At 38.9% G+C, this 22,781-nt stretch overlaps 1 protein-coding gene across 1 annotated transcript in view; it reads left to right on the forward strand.

Annotated features, from left to right (window-relative positions):
* The window catches only part of LeuRS-m (Leucyl-tRNA synthetase, mitochondrial), a 64,686-nt gene extending 44,798 nt beyond the window's left edge, over positions 1–19,888 (forward strand). The window contains exons 10-12 of the mRNA XM_083139333.1: positions 10,632–10,796; positions 18,062–18,130; positions 19,587–19,888. Of these exons, the coding sequence (XP_082995459.1) occupies positions 10,632–10,796; positions 18,062–18,130; positions 19,587–19,820 (468 nt within the window). The 3' untranslated portion in view covers positions 19,821–19,888. The remainder of the gene's footprint in view (positions 1–10,631; positions 10,797–18,061; positions 18,131–19,586) is intronic.
* The last annotated feature ends 2,893 nt before the right edge of the window (positions 19,889–22,781 follow it).

Genomic DNA, 22,781 nt, shown 5'->3' on the forward strand with positions numbered 1-22,781 from the left:
CCTGCAGAAATGAACAGAAACTACTGTGGGACCACAAGGATATAAACCTGAGCAGACTCGCGGCTCGCGTGCACCGTACTCTCGCGTGGAGGAGAGGGGCACAGTAAAGCATGCTTTCTTATGGCCAGAGCTGAATGGAAGAAGGAAAATCTGTGCGTACACTTTTCGGCGTTTTTTTTCCCCTTGTGGTCGCTCTATACGACGTATAACCCCATTGCACTCTAAACTAAGGCTCTCCGACATTTAGACGAGCTGTTTTCAGTTTCCTTTTTCGAGACCACGTTCTCTACGTTGACCCTCACTGGCAGAACAATTGAGAGGAAGAATGTAACTTATAAGATAGAAAACACTTATGATGTTTAAATAGTAATAACACGATCAAGGTGGCTTCGGTCTAGGACGGCTATGAGATTCGACAAGTTAAGATAAGTCCCATCCTGAAATCCTAAATAACGGAATTTACGGCGAGAACTGAAACATTTCAACCTGCCCGAAGATTGCACTTACCGCAACTTTCTTTCCGCAGCCCGGAATAAGACAGTGAGATTCTCGTCGTATGTCATCAAAGGAGAAAAACATGCGAACGGGATTTTTTCTCTTTCTTCCCTTGGATAGCGAAGAACCTTCTCCTTCCATTGTAACCAATCGTAAAAGACCGAGATTCCCATTCACGCTAGTTTTAAGGATCCCAATTTCTTCATCTACCTCCGCTGTAAAATGTAGTTCTAACCTCCTACCCCTCCCTTAAATCGAACACTGCGAATCTGATTGGCTCCATGTAGAAGCAGCTTGTGGCGTATTTGTACACTGCTGAAAAATGCAGAAGCAGAAATAGTTATTTCCGTGGGTTAAAGCAAGATATATATATATATATATATATATATATATATATATATATATATATATATATCTTGCTTTAGTATATATATATACTAAAATGACAAAAAGGTAAGTAAAATAACCTAATTCAATTAATCATATACATATACACACCTGAACGATTATCGCCTGCACCATATTACTGAACAAATCCAAAATAAAACTTTATAATCACTCATTCCACTAAATGCCCTTGAGAACTGGAGATAGGTTGTCGTCGTCTTCTTTGTTTGGCACACACCGCCTATTAGCGATTTCTTGCCAGAGGTCCTATTTGGTAGTATTACACTTCTCTTAAGAAAAACACTTGAGGTGTTTTATCAAACTTTCTAGGGTGCACGCAGTGATTCTAATCCATTTCACCAAAAATATACTTTTGTCCCTATGGATTCATGTCTCACCATATGTACGCTTAGATTTATTTATTGATTTATTTATTTCAGATGTTACCCCTAATGAAGTTAAGGAGTTTTCATTTAATGCCCTTGCATTTTCTTTCTTGTGTCCCTCTGCTTTGATACCGAAATGCTCTTTTGTTGTAAAACACACCTACAAATACTTAAAAAAATAATAATTCTAAAACGTATTAGCTAAAAAATACATTTTTCTTGGACTTCTTTATTAGGCACAAATGTGTACACTAAATACATATTCAACAAATACAAAGTGAGATCACTTACCTTTAAGAAGCCGGGTTCGCATCCAGGATAAAACGTTCAATAAATGTTAGTATTAATATCTCCATTTCCTCTCTTCTTTTTCACTTAGAATTCCATCAAATAAACAGGCGTAATTCTGCAATTCCCCATCATTTGACATTTACAATCAGTGAATATGATAACAAAAGTGCTCACATGTCTACAAATGTCTTTATACTTCACTACCTTCGAGACGTTACGTTGTTCACGTCGCAAACAACAGAAAAACGCTTCGCTAAATAGGTAGACTCTCGAATATTTGGCCAGATAAGACGTTTTCATTTTAAGGCATGTCAGACACATTTTAAATGAAGGAACGTTAGAATTTTTTTTAAAAAAATATCTTCGGTATCGTAGATGTGTGATACAAAGTGGAACAATTTTGAAAAAATACAATTTAGTCAGATATTAAATTATGAACGTTGGACTTTACATAGCAGCAACATTAATATTCGGATACACTTAATAAAATAAGGAACAAAGGAAGTAGCTAAAAATGAGTACATAAAAAATATTACGTGGTAGAGTGGCACAGCACGCTACGACGCCAGGGGTTCCGGTTTCGAATCCCGACCTGTGCAGGAGTGTTCTTTGTGATTGTCCCTTCATCAGTTTCACCATTTCGTCGCTCATACTCATCGTTGCTTTCTTAACCGCCAGATTACCATTTCGGATGTACAGACGGGATAAAATGAAATGTACTTCCGTTTTCCTACCAACTCAGAAGCGAGTTGGAAACTCTTCATTGCTCCTGTATAGATAAGAAAGTGGGGGAGGGCAATAGCAGACAAGGCCAGCACGCAAACTTGTTTCCGGCAAAGCGTCTTGTTGGAGTCTTGGCAGTTTGTGGAAGGATTTTGTGTTCCTCCCCCACCCCAACCCCGCCTTTCTCTCTCTCCTTGAGTTTGTGTTTGTGTGTGTGTGTGTGTGTGTGCGCGTGCCGACACCTGTTTCATTTTAAGTTTGACGTATTTTTATTGCATCGACTAATTGCTGTCATGACTGGAAATGAAACAGGTTAGCAATGGAGACATAATGAGGGATCAAAAATACAAAAATTCCGGGCATGAGTACTTAGTAGTAGTAAAGGTAAGGTAAAGTTCGTCGTGCGTATAGAACCGTGCCATGAAGGCACATTTAAGGGTTTGTGGCAGTAGGGTGTCGCATATTCTCGAGTTCGGACATTTTGGAGGTCATATGACCAGCACCACGCTCCAGCCGTCTTTACTCCCCAAGGATGTAGAAGAAACGAGAAAATAAAAATGTTTTACATTCTGCGTATGTGACAAGTAATTTTTTGGATATTGTCTTTGAAGTATCTGTTAACATCCTAACCCGCAATTTTGTTTAAGGATAAAACTGGTTGAAGGCCGCGAGTGTTCCTGAGAAGTAATGAACATATCACAGAACGCGCAATAGTTTAGCTCGCGTTTTTCTGAAAAAAAGAAAGAATGATATACAAATCAATTCTACGAATGCTTACGTCATTGTGACCATGGAGTGCATTTTGCACACTAACGAGGATCTGGCGTCATGACATAAGGTCAGTATAATGGTCTGTGGGGTTTGGACTGTGTCCTATCCATTTACGTTTGTAGTTGTCCTTTCACAAATTTCATCTTAACACACCTTTCATACTTATCTTTGTGATTACCCAAAAGTGGAAGAAAAGCGAAATAAAATAAATAAACACATCGATTATTGTGTCCCTGCGTTTTTCAATCTTTCTTCATGACCGAAAATTTATGTTTCACTGATGTAATGCATCACTTTAATCATGTGAATTATTTTCCGTCATCGTTGTGTGCTTAATCATTCCTTAAAGCATAGACTCTAATGCTGTTGTCCTTAGTGTAATTGATCTTATTGTGTGGAAGTTTTGATGTGGACAAAATAATGGTGAAGAATAAATCTCAATTGATTGTTCGAAATTTAAAATATAATAACTCCGAGGTGACGCATATTAACTGTTCTTAGTTCGATGTCAAAGAACGATTTCTCCTATACATTAAGAAGGATTCCGGCCTCCGTGGTAGAGTGGTTAGCACAGCTTGCTTAAACACCGGCTTTGGCATTGTGTTCATTCGGTGTTCATTGTGAGTGTCCCTTCATTAATTTCATCATTTCATCGACCATCCTCATCGTCGCGTTTAGCCAAAAGTGGCACAAGAAGCGAATTAAAATAAAGCAAATCAATCAATCAATCGATCATAGGGTCTCCGGTTTCATAGAGCAGTATGCAAAGCACTTCGTCATGGATGCCCTCAAAATTCAAATAATAATTTGCAACAGAAAACCTGCTATTAGAGTATTTTAATAGTTTAGGCATATTAACAATTCACGTCAACCAACAATAAACAATTTATTGATTGATTTTCTTTTATTATACTTCGCTTTTTGTGCCACTTTTGGCTAATTTGCAAAGATCAAACATTCATGGCCAGGCCAGGATTCGAACCCGGAACCCCTGGTTCTGAGATTTCGGCCTGTGTATGGGGTTCGTGGCCATCCACCGTCGTGAGGAAATTGAGGAGCTACAAATTAGTAGCGTGACGCGGCCATGGAAACCTGCAAAGACTGAAGACCACAGATTAGCTGAAGACTTGTCTTGTTAACCACGCGTCACCCCATAATTCCAACCTCGGCAGGTGGAAGTGAAGCCGGCAGTCGGTAGGTAGGACGTGGCCCTCACGGACCGTTGCGTCACGGGTTATTATTATTATTATTATTATTATCATCATCTTCAATCAAATAAAGCTTTATCGTTATATATTACCGTATTTCATCGCATAATCGTCGCACCCTGTTTTTCAATCCAAAGAGAGAGAGGAGGGGGGGAAGGCAGAACACAAAATCCTTCCACAAACTGCCAAGACTCCAACATAAAGCTTGCTGGAAACAAGTTTCCGTGGTGGCCTTGTCTGCTACTGCCCTCCCCCACTTTCTTATCTATACAGGAGCAATGAAGAGTTTCCAACTCGCTTCTGAGTTGGTAGGAAAACGGAAGTACATTTCATTTTATCCCGTCTGTAAAGCAGTCCCAATGTCTGCTCCAAGTTGCACAGCTGCTTTCAGAGCCCTTGGTTTGAGAAGGGGGTGGGGGTGAGGAAAGGGTCTTGATTTTTCATACCGAAGCTCCTTCATTTCTTTCTCCCATTTATCTTGGTTGAATTTTCTGAGATACGGAATTTACCTCATTTTGCTTTTCATTACGTTTTATTGCGTTACCCACGGTACGCTTACATGTACTTAACATTTTCAATTTCCTTGCACGTACCGACACCCTTTGGTTAGATACGGCAAATATAAATAGCTGTCGTTCGTCAAATGTTGTTTTTTTGTTTTGTTACCCATTTTTCTCGTACTTCAGTCAGGGATCAATGCAGTTACTCATAACAGATGTAGTCAGGAAGTAGCATGAATTGTTCTTTCCCCGCATTGTAGTTGACCGGTAAAAAACTATGTAACAGTAACAGAAGGCTTTCAAGATTTGTCTGAATATTAAAGTGATCTTTTTTTTCACACCCAAATATAAATAACTAATTTCAGATTTGAAAACGTAACAGGGGTGTAAGGGGTGACCTTCCACGCAGTACATACACCCAATCATCAAAATCAGTTCCACGTAGTACACCCTGGGCTGCCTTTTGCTGACTAACAAGTCTCTGGCGACTGGCCAGTATAATTCTGTATGTTCTCCTGCTTTTTGTCATATGTGCTGAGTGCCCCTTTACAGCCTCAGCTTTTAACCTAAGTCAGAATATTTTCATATTTCAGTTATGCGACCTTACAGTTATGTTATTTGTTGTGGTAAGGGGCTGGACCCAGTATAACGTGGCGGGTGCAAAATAGCCTAAGTGCTGAAACACCCAAAATTAAACAAAAAAAGAAAAACGTAACAGGGAATATAGCTTTAATAAATGCGTATAAATATTTCACAATGGATTATATTTATGTACATGTTGTTAATTGTGAAATATTGTGAAGAAATGAAACAAAATGCTACGTTTCGGTTACTAATGTGAGCCACTGTATATGTAATGTTTTTATTTCATTAACAATGTACAATGGTCAAATACAACTTTGCAGACCTCCGTGGCGGAGCGGTTAGCACATCGCAATACGACGCCACAGGTCCCGAGTTCGTATCCCAGCCTATGCATCATTTTCATTTTTCTTTGTGATGTCCTTTCGTCAATTTTGTAATTTCATCACCCATCCTCGTCTTCGCGATTAGCCAAAAGTGGCAGAAAACCAAAGTTAAATATAACAAATCAAAATCAAACATTACTTGGCATGACAAGAATGGATAGGTTATTTTGAAGCTGCTGTTATTAAAAGCAAATTTTATGTAGCTTTCCTAGACAGAAGTTTCAAACACAGAAACTGATTGATTGGATAACGCCTGTGGATTCCTACTCGAGCAGAAAATGTATATGTTTCCATTTATTACTTACAACAATAGCAGACTGATTTCCCGCTAAATCAAAGAAAACTTGCATTCACAGTTACAAATTGACGTGTTGAATGATTTCTCTCACTCCAATTCTGCTTAATCGAACAGCACACCACAACGTGGGTCATTAAATATTTGCAACTTACTCTCGAGTTCCTCAACTAAAAATAAATTGACTGCGAAACAAGACCTCGTCTGCGATAACTATATACCACGTTATATGAAGAGTATACGCAAGTTGAAATTCCATCATAATAATTTGAATTCTTCTAGTAGCTACAAACATATTTTTTCATACATATTTTCTTAGCAAAATATGAAGTTCCTCACTTCAACAAGGATAACATATACACAGTATTCCACAAGAGTTTTTAGTTCGAGCTAGTCGTAATATGAATATACACGTCACTTCATTACTTAGTTTAAAAAAAGTGCCAGGCAATGTGAATTCGACGGCATGCCTGAAATTATTTGCAGTATCTCATGTATCAAGGGGGCTTTTTAAGTAAAATGAAGGACACATACCACATGCTTGGGTCAATTGAGAGTAGTAGAAACGTAATTATACTGCATGTTGCAACTGAAACAGTATCCTCGAAGCCGAAGTCGTTGAGTGATCCACTCATAAACTCTCTACCAAACATTTCAAGTTCGAGTAGACACCTGGGCATGAGCGTTTTCTTTGGTAACCATCCCTTCATAGATTTAATATGATCATCATTAATGTTCATAGTCGCGATTATCTACAAGTGGCAGAAAAGCGATACAAGAACAATACAAAAGTAGAAGAAACAAAAGAGGATAAAAGGATGAACTTAGTTAATGATAGGAAGTTTTATAAAATTACTGTTTCTTGAAGAATCTTGTCCTTTGTTCCGATTGTATTTCTCAGTCACACGTTGCTCAATGTCCATGTCGACTGTCGTTCTTACATTCTTGAAAATTACTTTAATGTCTGCCTATGCTCTTCTTTCAAACGTGGTAGGCGCTCTGTCTGTTTCTACACCACAAAGTTTAATTCATCTCCTGTCCAAAAAGGCACGAATTACTGAAAGTAATTTTCAAAATTGTAAGCAGATGAGGGCCCTTGTAAAATACGTGTACTGTCCTTTTATTCGCTTAGTTTTGAGAATCACTCTCCATACAATTGTTGCCTACTTCAGAGTCCAAAGGCCCTGTCTAGCTACAGACCAGTTGCGCAAACGCGGTTTCATTTGTTTCGTACACAAATTCCATCCTTTATACGTATTTTCTACTTGCTAAAAGCAGCGGCGGCTCAAGGGGGAGAGCCGCCGTGCCATGGCACTACCCTCAGAAGAAATGCATACCTAGCCCCTAGCCCAAGTATTGTTAAATTAATACATTGATAGTTTACAGACAATGAGATTCGAATCTTTCAATCGGTCAAGCTGACGTGACGACCGCCCCAACCACAGACTAGATATGAACCGCCCCAACCTCCTCACTGCATCGCCAGCTGTTTCGTATCCTCGGCGAGGCAGCGGTCGGCGCCACCCAAGAGCTGGCCTAACCAAGTTGAAACGCGTGCAGAGGGTTGGTGAAGTCTCAGCGAGTAACCTTTGCACCATAAGCCGGGAAGAAGGTGGCAGGGGGTGGTGTTAGCCAATGGGGTTAGCCCATAAGACACCAGCCGTGCCCGTTTAGCACAGCGAGGGAACTTTCTCAGTGTTGACACCGTTGCCATCTTCAGAGATAAGTCGCTAAATACGACGGATTTGTACGACCCGTTGGGGAAGTAATTCGTGAAAAAGGTACTATCTACTTTTCTGCCAACATTTGGAGAAACGAACCTAGTATTTTTCCGAAGTTAAATGAACATTTTGATAATAGATAGATGCGCCTAGAGGGCCATCCAGACTTTTTAAAAATATAAAAGTAAAAATTCCTTTGGCATTTCGACAATTTCTTTTTACATCAAATGTAGAATATTTTCAACGTCCAGTTGGAATACGTGTGCATGGGGGAGGAGAAGGTGAGAAGATTTGCTTTCCCTTCCTCTTGTAATTGTGTTTTTAGTGAAGTGTCCTGTAGTGTTTAAAGATAGGTTAGTGAGTGAAGATGAATCGTATTAGTGTGTTATTACTTAAACACACTGTTTTCCACGTTACCAAACAAGGATATACATCTTGGCCAGTGGGGCAACCTCAAGGAGGGGGGCCAAGGCATTGCGGAGGTTTTTTTTCTTCGATTTCTTGATCACGTTGACAGTACCCGCCGGCCGCCACTGGCTAAAAGTGCCTTTCATATCGCCTCAGGGCGTTGTCTACTCGGATGCTTCGTGATCGAAGGTCACGTGTACAAAGTTTCAGATTTTCCGATTTGCGTGGTGCTGCTGCTATCAGTTCGGTTCGCCTTCTCAAGGTCGCGCAGCAAGCAATTATTTTTCGTCTTCCGATAGGAAAAAGCTTGCCTCTCGCTTATGTGGACGAACGCGTGGCACGGATGACTTTTTGGCTCGACCATGGTTGGTCCTTTATGTTTCGTCCTTCAGCATTTTAATCTAAGAACGAATCATTCTCATCGAAAAACATAATGTATTTTTTTTTAATTGATGTAACACATGTAAACCGAGAGCGAGAGATAGATAGATAGATAGATAGAAACGTTTTCCTTCAACAAACGTTTGTTTTCCTATTGTATAAAGTGAACGCACATGTTAAAATTCATCTTGCATAGATATTCAAATTAGAACAAATTCACGTAAAGTGATTAAGTATGCAGAAAAGAAATATATTTGTGATAAATACATAGTTAGTCAGTAAATTCCGATAACCAGAATTCTGTCACGCCGAATGAAACGTTTTGTTTTACAATTTAATGTTTTCACTGACATCCAAAACGAAAATACGTATTATAACTTAATGACTTTCAAGGTGTCAAAATATTGTAATGTTACTATGCTGCCGATCACAATTATGAGAACGCTACGGGTCCCGGGTCCGAATCCCGGCCTGGGCGTGGATGTTTGTGAGTGTGCATTCATCAATTTCATATTGTTATCACCAATCACCATCTTCGAGAATTAGCCAAAAGTGGCAAAAAAAAAGCGAAGTCAAATACAGCAAATCAAAATCAAACAATTATGAGACTTCTTCGAAAACGCCTTCGATAACGGTATTTGCTATTCGTAACGGATATGTGTATCACTTTTTCGAAACAGACTTTTGTGGAGGAAAAGAACTGTAACGTTACAAAAGTAACGAGCACAATTATACGAGAGACCTATGTTATTCTCTCCGGAACACGGCATCGGACACGGTATTGCACATCGGAACGTCTGTATGATACCAGCTATAAATAACGTTGTTGCTTTGAAAAAAGGAGTGTAACGTTTTTTTCAGTAGTGACCTCAATTAAGTTACTGGTTAATTGTAACGTTACTATCACTTTCCACACACACTAAAGTTACTAGTCAATACGTGACGAACCTCTTTCTTACCCTGTAACGTTACTGGTTGCCGGCAATGGATGTAACGTTAAAGTGTCACGTGAAGACCTACTCCTTTAGAGATCAGTTATGGTTCGGTACCGTTATGCACACCTGTAACGTAATGTTCATATACCTGAGGTAACGTTTCTGTTCACGAAAAAAGTTATTCTGTTTCTGGTTGTAACGTAACGGAAACCGTAATTGAAAATACCGTTCCATTTCGTTACGTTACGACTCCCTGATGGTGACCCCTCTGGATCCTGGGGGTCTTGTCAGCAGCTTCCCGAGAGGATGTGGCATACACCCTGTCATTTGGGGCATTGAATGTCTCCTCAACACTGAACATTTTTTCATCGGTGAAAAGGATTCGACGGTGCCCATTTGCCGCGTAACGCTGAAGTAACCGCTTTGATTTCCGGAGCCTCTGGAGCTTCAGTTCACTTGTCAAGAGATGTCCTTTGTGTCGTTTGTAGGCATGGAATCCCAGGTCACTGCATAACGTACAAGACATCGACATTTTTTAAATCTTTAGCTCACGAGCCATCACTGACTGTTTCCGTACAGGATTTTGTCACACTCGTGCCGCCACTGCTTTCACAAGTTCTGGTGTTCGTACTGTGCGTGGTCTTCCTTGCCGTGGCCGATCTTTAACAGTACCAGTCTCAACAAAGCACTGTATAGTGCGGTACACAAATTTCTTGGGGATTTTCAGCTTCTGGATGGTTTTGAAAATCTCCATTGGTGATTTATCTACCTTGTGCAACACTACCACAGCCACACGATTTTCGTACTCACCCCATTCCATCGTCAACACTTAAAACAGACACCTTTCCACTTGACCAGCTCAACAAGCAATGACTCACGCTTCATGCTACTGCTCTTGCAGTCTCTCGCTTGAACGGGTGGAAGTACAGCCACCCTCAAACGTTGGGACAGTATTTATGGTAAGACTAGGTGCATGTGGTGGTCAAAATTTGGAGCAATTGGTTAAATCTTCAAATGAGGTATGTGTTGGGACTGTTGTGTAGTCGAATGTTATGATTTTTAAAAGTTTCACATCATATTTCTTGCTTCTAAGTTTTCATGAATTTCTTCTCTTCCATTGTAATGATATGTCAATTACTAATATCACTTCCTTTTACTTCAGAGAGCTCCTGCCTGTGTTGTTGGAAAAGGGGCACAGTTCGAAAGGGCATTAGCTGTTCAAATGATTATGTTGGCACCAATGGCACCTCATTTTGCTGAAGAATTGTGGTCTGGGTTTGTGGCAGCACCATGTCGTCTGGATGCCATACCTGGTGAGATTAAATGGGTAAGGGTCATACTGTTTTATCAGCATATTTATGGTAAACAAAAATCCAACTTTTGGTCCAAAAATTGAGTGATTTCGATCTCAAATGTGAAATTTGGTTAGGAAACTTTTCAATTTTACCACAAAATAGAAGAGTATTCATCCTAGTCAGCATATTCATAATCATGTGAAATGCACGCACCTTTGTAAAGTTTATTTTCTTCACTCCATGTTTTGCCACAGAATTGCTGTTGTTCCAAGAAGAAAGACCATGGCTAATTTATGAACTAAAGTGGACAGTCATTTGTTTACTCCTCTCGTAGTTACTGCAGACTAAAAATGTCCCCCTTGACTTGTGATGTGTGCCTCCATGTTGCCATATTTATAACTCCCTCTTGCTTCGTTAACATCAAATATCATGTCCCTGCTTTTGCTGTGTAAGATTTTCTCCATGACGATGCAAAGTGCTGCAAGGAGAGGATTTCCCTCATGTGCCAAATACGAGGAATGTCAGGAAAGTAAAGATACAACGGATATATATCTTGGGGAAAATATGTAAGGCATAAGTTGACACCACTAGTAGTACCTTACTCTTTCCAGTAGTATTCATTTGCAGTGCTGCGCTGTCTTGTGTGAGTCTCATGCTGGAAATTGCTGTGGCGATCAAGAATCCCGCCAAATGCAAAGTGTGGGCTGTGATGCTATTTCCCCAGGCAAAATGTGATTGTCCAGGAGACATTCATCGTCGAATTATGGCAATTTATGTTTATGGGAACATTATGAATCGTCAACATGTGGTGGGGCGGAGCAGGATGCAGTCTGTGATCTATGATAACCTTCTTAAAGGAATTGAATGCTGACACCACCTTGCTACATTTTGACAATTCATAATGTTCCCATAAACATAAACTGCTACAATTTGACGATGAATGTCAGCTTTTGCCTGGTGAATCCGCATCACAGCCCGCACTTCATATTTGGTGGGATTCTTTATCACTGCAGCCATTTCCAGCACGTGTGACTCGCAGAAGACTCGGCGCAGCAATGTGAATGAACACTACTGGAAAGAGTAAGGTACTGCCAATGGTGCCATCTTATACCTTACATATTTTCCCTAAGATATATATATATCCGTTGTTTCTTTACTTTCCTGACACGCCTTGTAGTTCGAACAGATGACTCTAGATAGCGTACGGATTTGAGAGCTACTTCGCTCTAGTGAATAACGCTCGAACAGGCAAAACGAGCAGTATACACGTACACTTGAAGCCCAGTAGTACACGTATAACCATTATTTGTCTGTAGTAGTGATCCCTCAAATATGGATCATGAACTGAAAGACAATGCAATTGAACATGATAAACATCTCCATGCTTAGCAATACAGTTATATGTGAAAATTAAATACACGATTATGGGCTGAAACTATCAGGATGGATATTTTACATATGTGATTATTGTCATTAAAATATTTGATTGTATACACTTGAGCATCACGCGTGAGGGTGGGAGACTGAAACAAGTACTAGCTAGCAAGAGAAAGTAGTGCCAGGCAAGCACTTGACACTGATTAAAGGTGATGACGATGTATTGAAGAATGCAACACATTTTGGCAATGTAGAACAGCATCGCCCACGCTTCCTTTGCATACTTAGGGCTGAAAATTTGATGACAGCACCAGAGCTTTTATCATCTTGGCAGAAGACTTATCAACATTCCAAAAATTTTGCATAACATACAGGAAAATCCAGACTGAAAAAAGTATTTTGTTGGTAAATAAGAAGTTATTGCACATTTTGTGTACAATTTCATGACAAATGTAGTAGACAAATGCATTTCCTCCTTGTGAAATCACCTAAAATTAACATTAGTGTGTAATCTCACGTTTCATGTTTTCGTGAAAAACAACTTTTCTCTACAATGATCTCATGATATTTAAACAAACAGAATTGGAAATATCTATTTCAAATCCGTGTCAGTACTTAACCCTTAGACGCAGAGGCTGATTTCCAGGTATTTGCACTAACACTGAGTGTGTTTGAAGCAGGAAATTTGAAATTCTGCATGCTTCTACATGAAATTTATATTTCCGGGACTTAAGAACGTTAGAGATACAAATGATACCTTGTTTTGTTCAGTATACTTTGGGCTATAATCCTGATGGGGAAAAAAAATCCGTAATCAGTTACAAGAAGAAAGGGAAAGTAACTATTTTGTTACATGAAATTTAAAATTTATCAAACTCCCATGCAGGCTACGCCAGGATGTGATTCTTCAAAAGGTACCCGAATGCCTGGTATGTTTGCCATTGACGCATAGGATTTACTGCAGAAATTCAAGTGGGAAGTGTGGTCTCACCCTCCCTATAGCCCCAATTTGGCACCCTGTGACTGTCACAAGAGCTAGGAGGTCAGCGTTTCGAGTCAGATGAGGAAGTGCAGGAAGCAGTCTGAAAGTGGTTCAAAGAAATGGGATGGAATTTTGGAATTTTTACACACAAAGAATCAAAAAACTGGTCACGTGATACGAAAAGTGCTTGGAACACCTTGGTGACTATGTCGAAAAAAGTATGCGTTTTCGTCCAATAAATTTTTTCTTTCTAATGTGTTTTGTTTGTTTTTACAGAGGGGTATAACTTACTTTTTGATTCACCCACGTTTGGTTTGAGTTGGTGTTTTAAGTCCACTTTATGCACAGTAAGGCTAATCGGGACTGGACCTACAGTTTAAAGTGGGATCCGAACCACTTGTGCCTCCACCGGGTATCGAACCCGGGACCCCTTGATTACAAGGCAATGAAGCTACCACTGCACCATGGGGGAGGCCCTGATTCACCCACGTATTTTATTTAATAACACCAGTCGATAAATCTCTCCCCTTATACTCATCCTTGAACACATAACAGTTTAATGATCACAGTATTTATAAAATTGTTAGAATATTAGCATACCATGCAGTTGTCCAGCTTATGAGACATTGGTTAGACATTCAGTGGTGGCGATGGGGGGGGGGGCAGGTGCCCCCGCACAATGTTAAACCTTATATACAAAGGTAAATATACTGTCTTTGCCCCAGTTTTGCACTTTGCTGCCCTAGTTTTGGAACCCAATCACTGCCAAGAGACATCATTTAAGTATGAAAGCCACAATATTGATGCAAAATTAATGAAAATTGCACATTTCTCTTGATAGCTGCGATACTTGCACTCTAAAAGTGCAAGTTTGCATTTTGCATACCTCACAGGATAACTAGACTTCAAAAGTATTGATGGCTATCAGGATTAAATAAAGTATGAGATCAGCCCTACTTAAAATATAGTTATACAATCAATTGATCAGCTACTAATGATATATTAATAAATTTAGCAGTAAGTTTACTTCCCTAATGGTGCTACTTTATTCTGTAATATTGTCATTTTATAAATACTTTGTGGTTAGCACACTGCGCTACAATGCCAGGGGTCCTGGATTCGAATCCTGGCCTGGGCATTCTTTGTGAGTATCCTTCATCATATCATCACTCATCCTTATATTCATGATTAGCCAAAAGTGGAAGAAAAGCAAACTGAATAATATTCAGTGGAAACTCCAAAATTTCAGTGTTGACCGAGCACCACAAGGGGAACTTTTTGAAAAGAAGCAGTAGTCTCAAAGCCAGATAATAGCAGCATTGGGACTTTATGAACTAACCATGTATCACCTGACAAAGAGCTGCTTAACAGGTGTTTCATGAAGTTGTTGTACTTGAAGGAGTCACATGGCACAGTGGTTCAGATCCCACTTTAAACTAGAGCTCCAATCCCGATTAGCCTTTTTGTGCACAAAGTGGACTTAAAAGAATAATTCAATGGAGTTGTTGTACCACAGTCGCTTAAAAGAACTAACCGATCTCATTTACGTAATGCATGCATAGTATGAGAATCACAGTACTAAAACATATATGTAGCATTCAAAAAAGTAAATTGCAGAGTTGCGTGGAAAACTATGTGGGAGCATCATAATGCTAGCAGACAGGTCGTTAAATGTGGGAACAGACCCCACATTGAGCACTTGTTAGCTTCACAACTTTGCGAGTTATTCTTTTGAATATTGATTTGGTTTATTTTACTTCACTTTTCTGCCACTTTTGGCTAATTGCGAAGATGGTGAGTATTGATATTATGAAAGGACATTCACATGTCCAGGCCAGGATTAGAATGTGAGACCTCTGGCATTGTAGCATGCTGAGCTAACCACTCTGCAACAGAGAGTGGCAGTTACTGTTTTGAATGCTACATGTTTATTACAGTTAGTCTTCTGCTGTGTGTGCAATATGTAAATGAAATCAAGATGTTATTTTGTAGTAACTCTGCATCATCATCCTTCGCCATTTCCTGCCTCTGGCTGGGTCGGCATAGAAGTCAAGCCTCTCCATTTTTACCTGGTCTTCCACCATTCCTCTCTTTCCACGGTGTTCCAATCTTGTCCTCTTCTCCTAACACTCTCCACTATCTGCTCTTTTTACAGACATCTTGGTCTCCCCTTTGGCCTTGCTCCCACTCCTTATGCATTATATACTCTTACTGGCACTCTTTCTGCATCCATCCTCATGTGTCCAAACCACTGTGGATCTCGTCATTCCTTATTCTATCCCTTCTAGTCTTCCCCAATATATTCCTTAAAAATTTCATCTCCACTGCCTGCATCTTTCTTTTGTCTCCCTCTCCCTGTCGTTGTCCAAGTCTCTGCTCCATTATTGGCACTTAGTATGTGTTATGTATTACCTTCTTGCATTTCATAGGCACATCCCTGTTCCATATTAATCTTTGAATGATGCTTTGATATAGTCCACCACCCATTTGTCCTCTTTTTTCTCAATTATGCTTCCTAGATATTTGAAACTCTCCACTACCCTCAACTCTTCCGTGTCCACCTCTTTCTTGGTACATTTCTGGCTCTGTTTCTTGTTGTTATTAGCACCTCACTCTTTTCTGCACTGAATTTCATTCCTGCTCTTCTAATTTCCTCATTCCAACTATCAAGCTCTCTCTGTACTACTACTTCCCTGTTTCCCCATATTACTAAGTCATCAGCGAACAACAGTGTCTTGATCTCTTCCTCTCCTATCTTCTTCCCCTCTTTCACCTCTTCGTTAATTGCATCCATTGTAATCATGAAGAGCAGTGGGGAAAGAGCACTTCCATGTTTTAGTGCATTACTTATACTGAACCACTTCGTTCTTCTCACTGGTGTCTTCACACACCTCTGGTTGGCCTTGTACGTGCTCTGCACTCTACACAATATCTCTTCCTCGAGCCCTTTCTCTCTTAGAGCCTTCCAAATCTTTGTTCTGTCCATGCTATCGTATGCCTTTCCTATATCTAGGAATGCCATAATCAAATCCTTTCCATACTCGTAGTACCTTTCCTGTAATTGCCTTATGGTGAATATCAGATCTACTGTTGATCTGCCTCTTCTAAGTCCTACTGTTCCTCTCTCATGTTCAGTTATGTCACTTCCCTTATTCTTTTCTCTAATATTTTCTCATACACCTTTACTGAGTGGCACATTAGTGTTATTCCTCTATAGTTTTTACATTCCTTTCTGTCTCCCTTCTTGAATATGGGAACTATTAGTCCCTTTGTCCAATCTCTTGGCACTTCTCTCTCTTGCCACACTGTTTTCAACACTCTGTACAGCCACTACACACCAATCACTTTTGCTCCTAGTATCATTTCCACTGACACTTCATCTATTCCAGATGCTCTACCTCTCTTCATTCTCTTCTCTGCACTTTGTATAGGTGTAAATTGTGCTTTTAAAGCGATTCTCAGCAACATACACAACCATACATTTTTGAATTCTTGTCCCTAGGTTCAAAACGTGCAGTATCTGAAGTTATGTGGATATAACTATTGGCAATATGTAGACAGGTATTTCTTCAAATCATAACTTAACACCCAGTTCCCTTTTGAAATATACAGGTTTATTCATATCTTATTTAATAAATTAAGTCTTGGCCTTTATTAACAAAAAATCCAATTTCAGTGTCCCCCCCTTCCCAAAGAGAGTGTGTTGACTCATGTAGCCACTGACTTCACGAGTAAAAAAAAAAATAACCCTTCAGTACCAAAAAAGTTGGCTGAAGGTATATGTACGTGTATACCCGGTTTCCCACATGAAATGTACTATCGAATTAAAGTGCAAAAATCAAGTGTGTGTATTAAAAGAAAGTTAAGAGTTCCCGCCGATTCATAGTATCAAGAAAATTCTCCCTTTCGTCCCATAGAGAAAAGACACCTCTTTACCTCACCGTATTACACCAAACATCTGAGGCCGACTGCTCCCTTCCCTTCCTTTATATAGGCCCCGCTAATCACCTAACCGTTACTGGAAACTTTCCGCTGGCCGGCTATCCAGCGACACACCTAACTACCCCAAATGGCCAAGAAAAATACGTACAGGAATACATAGACATACATAACATTACCAAAATACATGACACTAAAACCTGACCGATCCAATTAAATTAATTAATTAAACATATAAAATAAAAAGGATCAAGTAATGATCGCATCATTACAACTTCCTTACTGTTTTCTTTTTCCTTCACTTGTTCATGTTCATTTCTTTTTTCACATTAAAATGATTTTTCCACATTCTCTTTCTTTCTTCACCATCTTCTACAATGTTTCCCCTTTCATCTCTTAGCTTACAGCTGTCTCCTCTTTCTCTTTTCCTCTCTCACTAATCCATATAATACTTTCTTGTTGCCTCTTTCTTCTTTTCCATGTACTCTTTTCATGAATTTTGTGATTTAATTTTAAACCATTTCCTAAATGGATCATTTTTGTTTTTCACTGCCTCTCTAGTTCTTTCATTCCACCATAGTGTTTCTTTCTTTAATTGCTTGTCCTTCCACATACCTTTTCGGCTGCCTGTACTAATTTTGTTTTAAATCTTATCCATTCTGTTTCTACTCCTTTGGGTTCATCTCTTGGCACTTTAGTATGCAATATTTCTTGATATTTCTCTTTTATTGTCTTAGCCTTCAGTTTCCACATTCTTATCCTTTTCTCTAGTTCCTCCATTCTATCTTTTATTTTCCATCTCCTAGTAGTAGCCTGTTGTTCATTATCTTCTTTATTTCCTTGTTTACTAATATATAATCTATTACAGACTTTTATAACTGCATATGATTTCATAAATAGGGCTATTGCCATAATAAAGCAGATGCACACAGATAAGCTGCTTGTGCATGAAATTATCCATTGTCAATCTAACATGCATTTTCTTTCTATTCTAAATAGGATAAGCCAGTATTAGAGCAGCAATGGCCTTCAGTTGATCTGGACTATAACCTTGAGTTGGTGTGCGAGGTAAGCTAGGAATGTTGTCAGTTACATATAAGTTGAAATCTATTTTACTACATTTACGTTAATAATGAAGAAAGCTGTGTGTGTGTAACACAATTTTACACTTTATCTCATAGTATACATAACCTCTTCAAGCCCAATGATATAAATTGTTACAATGTTTTTCTACATTTACACTTTCTTTTGTACAAAGTACTCACTTCTGTGTTCATGCACTTCTTTATAGGGCCACTTACCATTATGGAATCCAGATTTCTTGCACTATCACCAAACACTTTAATAATAGCACTGATAGTTTGATATGTAGTGTAAATATATTTGTGTTAACCTTTATAATTGCTAGGAATAAAAAGCAGAATACTGAAGTATTTAAGAGTTAAAAACCTTCTATTGATTTAAATTTGAATAATTTTCTGAATGTTCGCAACAATGGTTCTACATTAGCATGCAATGTTAATTGGGCATTATCCATTGTCTAGTGCCCTAACCTTTACTTATTCTAACACTGTTTTAAGAGGGTACCTCTTCTCTTGTCTTTAGGTGAACAAATTTCTCTTCGTGAATTAAGGATTTGTAGAAAATCTTGACATTTTTACTCTGAAAAGAGAACATATAGCAACCCTGTCTCTTCTCTCTTTTCACAATTCTATAATACACTCCTCACAAAAAGTTTGGAATATTATTATATTAGACAATAGGTGATAGACATGGCCTTGGAATGCAACAACACATTTTATCTCTCTGGTGGACGTTCTAGTCTTTTTGCCAACGTGCCTATTGCCCAATATAATAATATTCCAAACTTGTGCCTAATGTAACAATATTCTAAACTTTTTGTGAGGAGTGTATAAGTGATTTTTCTCATGTAGGCTACTTCCTGTGGCGGAGTGGTTAGCACATCGCGCTACGACAGTAGGGGTCCTGGGTTCGAATCCCAGCCTGGGCGTGGATGTTTGTGAGTGTCCATTCATCAATTTCATCATGTCATCACTCTTCTCCATCTTCGCAAATTAGCCAAAAGTGGCACAAAAAGTGAAGTAAAATAAAGCAAATCAAAATCAAAATTCACGTAGGCTATTTGGGTGGATAAAGATTATTTGGCACTGGGCTCCACCCTCGCCCACCAAGTGAGAATGTCCTTGTTCTGTTATATGTTTTGTGAAGAGGCCTAACTGTAAAAGAAACTGGTAAAAAATGAAAAAAATATTTGGTGTCATTGGATTTTTTAATTTCAATGAATTTGTAACAAACTTGCTACAGTTGTATAATTCCTGTGAAACTATTACTGGTATCTGCACAATTGCACACATTAGCTATGGACTAAGTGAAGAGGCAGTATGTAATGCAAAAATTAGAGAGGAAAATTACAATAATAATATAGGTGTTTTGCCAATTGTTATTGGAAGTTCCATCTGCATCTGAATGTTATTGTTTTCTAATAGTGTTTTTTTTTTTTTAGGTGAATGGAATCGAAACCTGCATTGTTCATATTATGCGCAAAAATTTAGACATATTGACACATGACAATGCCTTAGAAATGGCACTTTCACAAGAGCTAATCCATGCTGCAACTGCCAATAAAAAAATTGTCAGAACCACATACAAACATTATCCTAGTTATTCTGCTACAATAAACATAACTACTCAGCAGACTGAAAAAGAAGAAAGGGAAGTGGGTGAAAGAAGAGGCTGATGACTTGTATTGTAAACCTTTATTGTAAATATATAGTTTATTAAACAAAATAATGCACATTTATATAAATAGCTAGTCTGAAAGTTTATTTGTAAGTGCAGCCAGACACTGACCTAAATCGCATACATAAGAAGTCGCCTGATGGATCTTTTATTTAAGTTTATTTGAAGTTTTCATTATATGTTGCCACAGTCCACTAATGTGAGTATTTACCTATAATCGATCTTACAAGCATATATGCAGGAGTCAGAACAACTGTTGATGTAGGTTTGCAAATTCATGCAGTAAAATTCTACGTGGGTTGGAGATTTAATAGAGGCAACTCTGCTGTACATATGGCATAAAACGGAATCTGTGCTTCTCAGTTTTACCACACATTAGTAAATGGACTCTTCCTTCCAACACTAGGTGCATGCACAGTGATGAGAGGAATAGAGTATTGTTGGAGTTTGCAGTGTAAACTTGTGTAGTCAGAACCCCACTAATGTGAAAGTTATGGTGATTCTCGTGTACGACTGTGATTGTGTCATCTTAATGCATATCGTACCTCAAGGACAGACCATCAATACACAGTATTACTGTTTATTTTTTGATCATAATCTGCAACCTGCATTGTGGAAGAGATGACACTTTCTGCTGAATTCTTCCATCATTTAGCAGGACAATGCTCTGGTGCATGTAGCGAAACCTTGGCTGATTTGCTAACTCAATGGGGCTGGCAGGTGCTCTATTATTCCCCCCCCCCCATAGTCCCTGGACTAAAGCCCCCGTGACTTTGATTTGATCCCTAAGATGAAGGAATACGGCATTTGCTTCTGAACTGTTCCAGACATTCTTCAGGCAATAGACTGCTCCATTCAAACCATCAACAGAACAGATGCTGCTACAGAAATACTACAACTTCACATCACTAGCAACAGGTTGTACACAAAATGCTGGTGACTATAGTGAAGGGCTGTAAAAGTTTCACAGAGGTATCTCATTTGTATTATTTGAAAATAAATAGTTGCCACTATTAAATCTACAATCCATTTATTTTCTGTAATTGAGGAGACCAAGGTAACTTCAAATGCAGGAAACTTTTATATCATCTGCTTTATTGAAGCCATGAAGAAGCTACTGTGTAAGCGAAAGGTTAGTGCTCCTGTCTTTGGTGTGAGCAGTTCCAGGTTCAATTCTCAGTGTGAGATCCAGAATTCTGAGAACAATTGGAAAGCTATATTAGGAGATTCCAGTCTTTAAACTAGAAAACAACAGCAATGGGACACTTGGGCAAGTCATCCCCTAATGGCTATTTTTTGGGCCATGAAGATTGAACGTATAATGTGGGAAGAAAATACAAAATGCAGGAATCTCAAGTTGTGCTTCTGTCTTAATGCTGTCAGAATTAGGGCTGGGCCGATACCCACGGATACAGATACTTGAAAATTGAAGGTGGTTGAAAATATTGGCTAAGATTTTGTAAGTATTCCACTCTAAATACAAGATTCGCCCATAAAAAAACAAACTTTTTTTTTTTTTTGGAAAGCAAACAAGTAATAACCTTCAAATGACTTTATCACCTTCAAAATAATCACCAGAGGAGGCAATACACTTTGACCAGCGTTTGTACAGGTTTTGGAAACACTGTTGATAGTCATTGACAGTAAGTGTTCGCAAAATACGTGTAACATTTAATTTAATGTCTGCGACGTCGTCAAATCTTTGCTCTTTCATAGCCACATTAAGCTTGGGAAAAGGAAAAAAATCAGCAGGCGATAAGTCTGGAGAATATGGAAGGTGATTGATCACTGTCACTGAATGCTTAGCAAGGTATTGTTATACAGACAATGCGGTATGAGGCTGAACATTATTGTGTAAGAGAAACCATTGGCCAGAATCACAGAGATTCTTCCTAGCCCACTTCATCCTGTTTGAGTCGACCAAGCACTTCCTTGTAATACCACTGATTGATTGTTTGGTTTTCAGGGACAAATTCATGGTGGATCAGTCCTTGCGAATCAAAAAATGTGATCAGCATCACCTTTGTCTTAGATTTCGACATCGTGCTTTTTTCTTTACGGGCGATAACTGTCCTATCCTGCACTCTGTCTTTTTGTTTCAGGGTCATATCATAAACACCAGGTTTCATCTCACCTTACACTGCCCATATCATCTAACGTTTCGGTAAACGATTTACCCAATTTGAAACAAAACTTTATGCTGTAATGTTGTTCCATCTTGGTGCACGTACTTCGTAGGAGAAGAGAAAGAAAAAGAGAAAGTGCGTACGCCGCCTGCACACGACCTGCATCTGACGCAGGCTTGCCCCGATACCGACTGCCTGTAACAGGTTGAAACATGCACTGACGGGAAGTTTATATATAGCTTTTTGCAGTGTTGCCAGAATACAATACCTTTTTTTTTTGTGACAGTTCGGTTTCTTTATGGGTGGACCTTGTATATGCATCAATTTACCAACACTTTTGCATTAAAATAATCAAGAATTACATCAGGTTATTACAAAATTCAGTTGTTTTTTTTTTCAGGCAAAAATGGTGCATAATAAGAACAAACTTTGAATTTTAATTAGACAGATCCTTGCAGAGTCCGTGACAGACCAACATGCTGGAAAAGTGTAGGTAAATAAAATCAAACCGATACCATTGGTATTGGCCAATACCGATCCATAGGCATCTACATCAGCTCAACCCTAGTCGGAATTTGTATGCGTGATATTTAATCTTTTTCTCCGAATTTGTCTCTCAGATTTGTGGTCCATTTTGCAATTTAATCTTCACAATCTATTTCGAGAAATTTCTTGATTGATTGACTTGGAGTTTTAAGTCCACTTTATGCACAGTTAGGCTAATCGGGGCTGGACTCACAGTTTAAAGTGGGATCCGAACCACTATGTGCCTCCACCGGGTCTAGAAATTTCTTGTGGCCCTTCCCAATGTGCACTAGCTTGCTACTGTTAGG

The sequence above is a fragment of the Lepisma saccharinum genome, chromosome 17 (assembly GCF_977018435.1).
Source record: "Lepisma saccharinum chromosome 17, izLepSacc3.1, whole genome shotgun sequence".
Lineage (NCBI taxonomy): Eukaryota > Metazoa > Arthropoda > Insecta > Zygentoma > Lepismatidae > Lepisma > Lepisma saccharinum.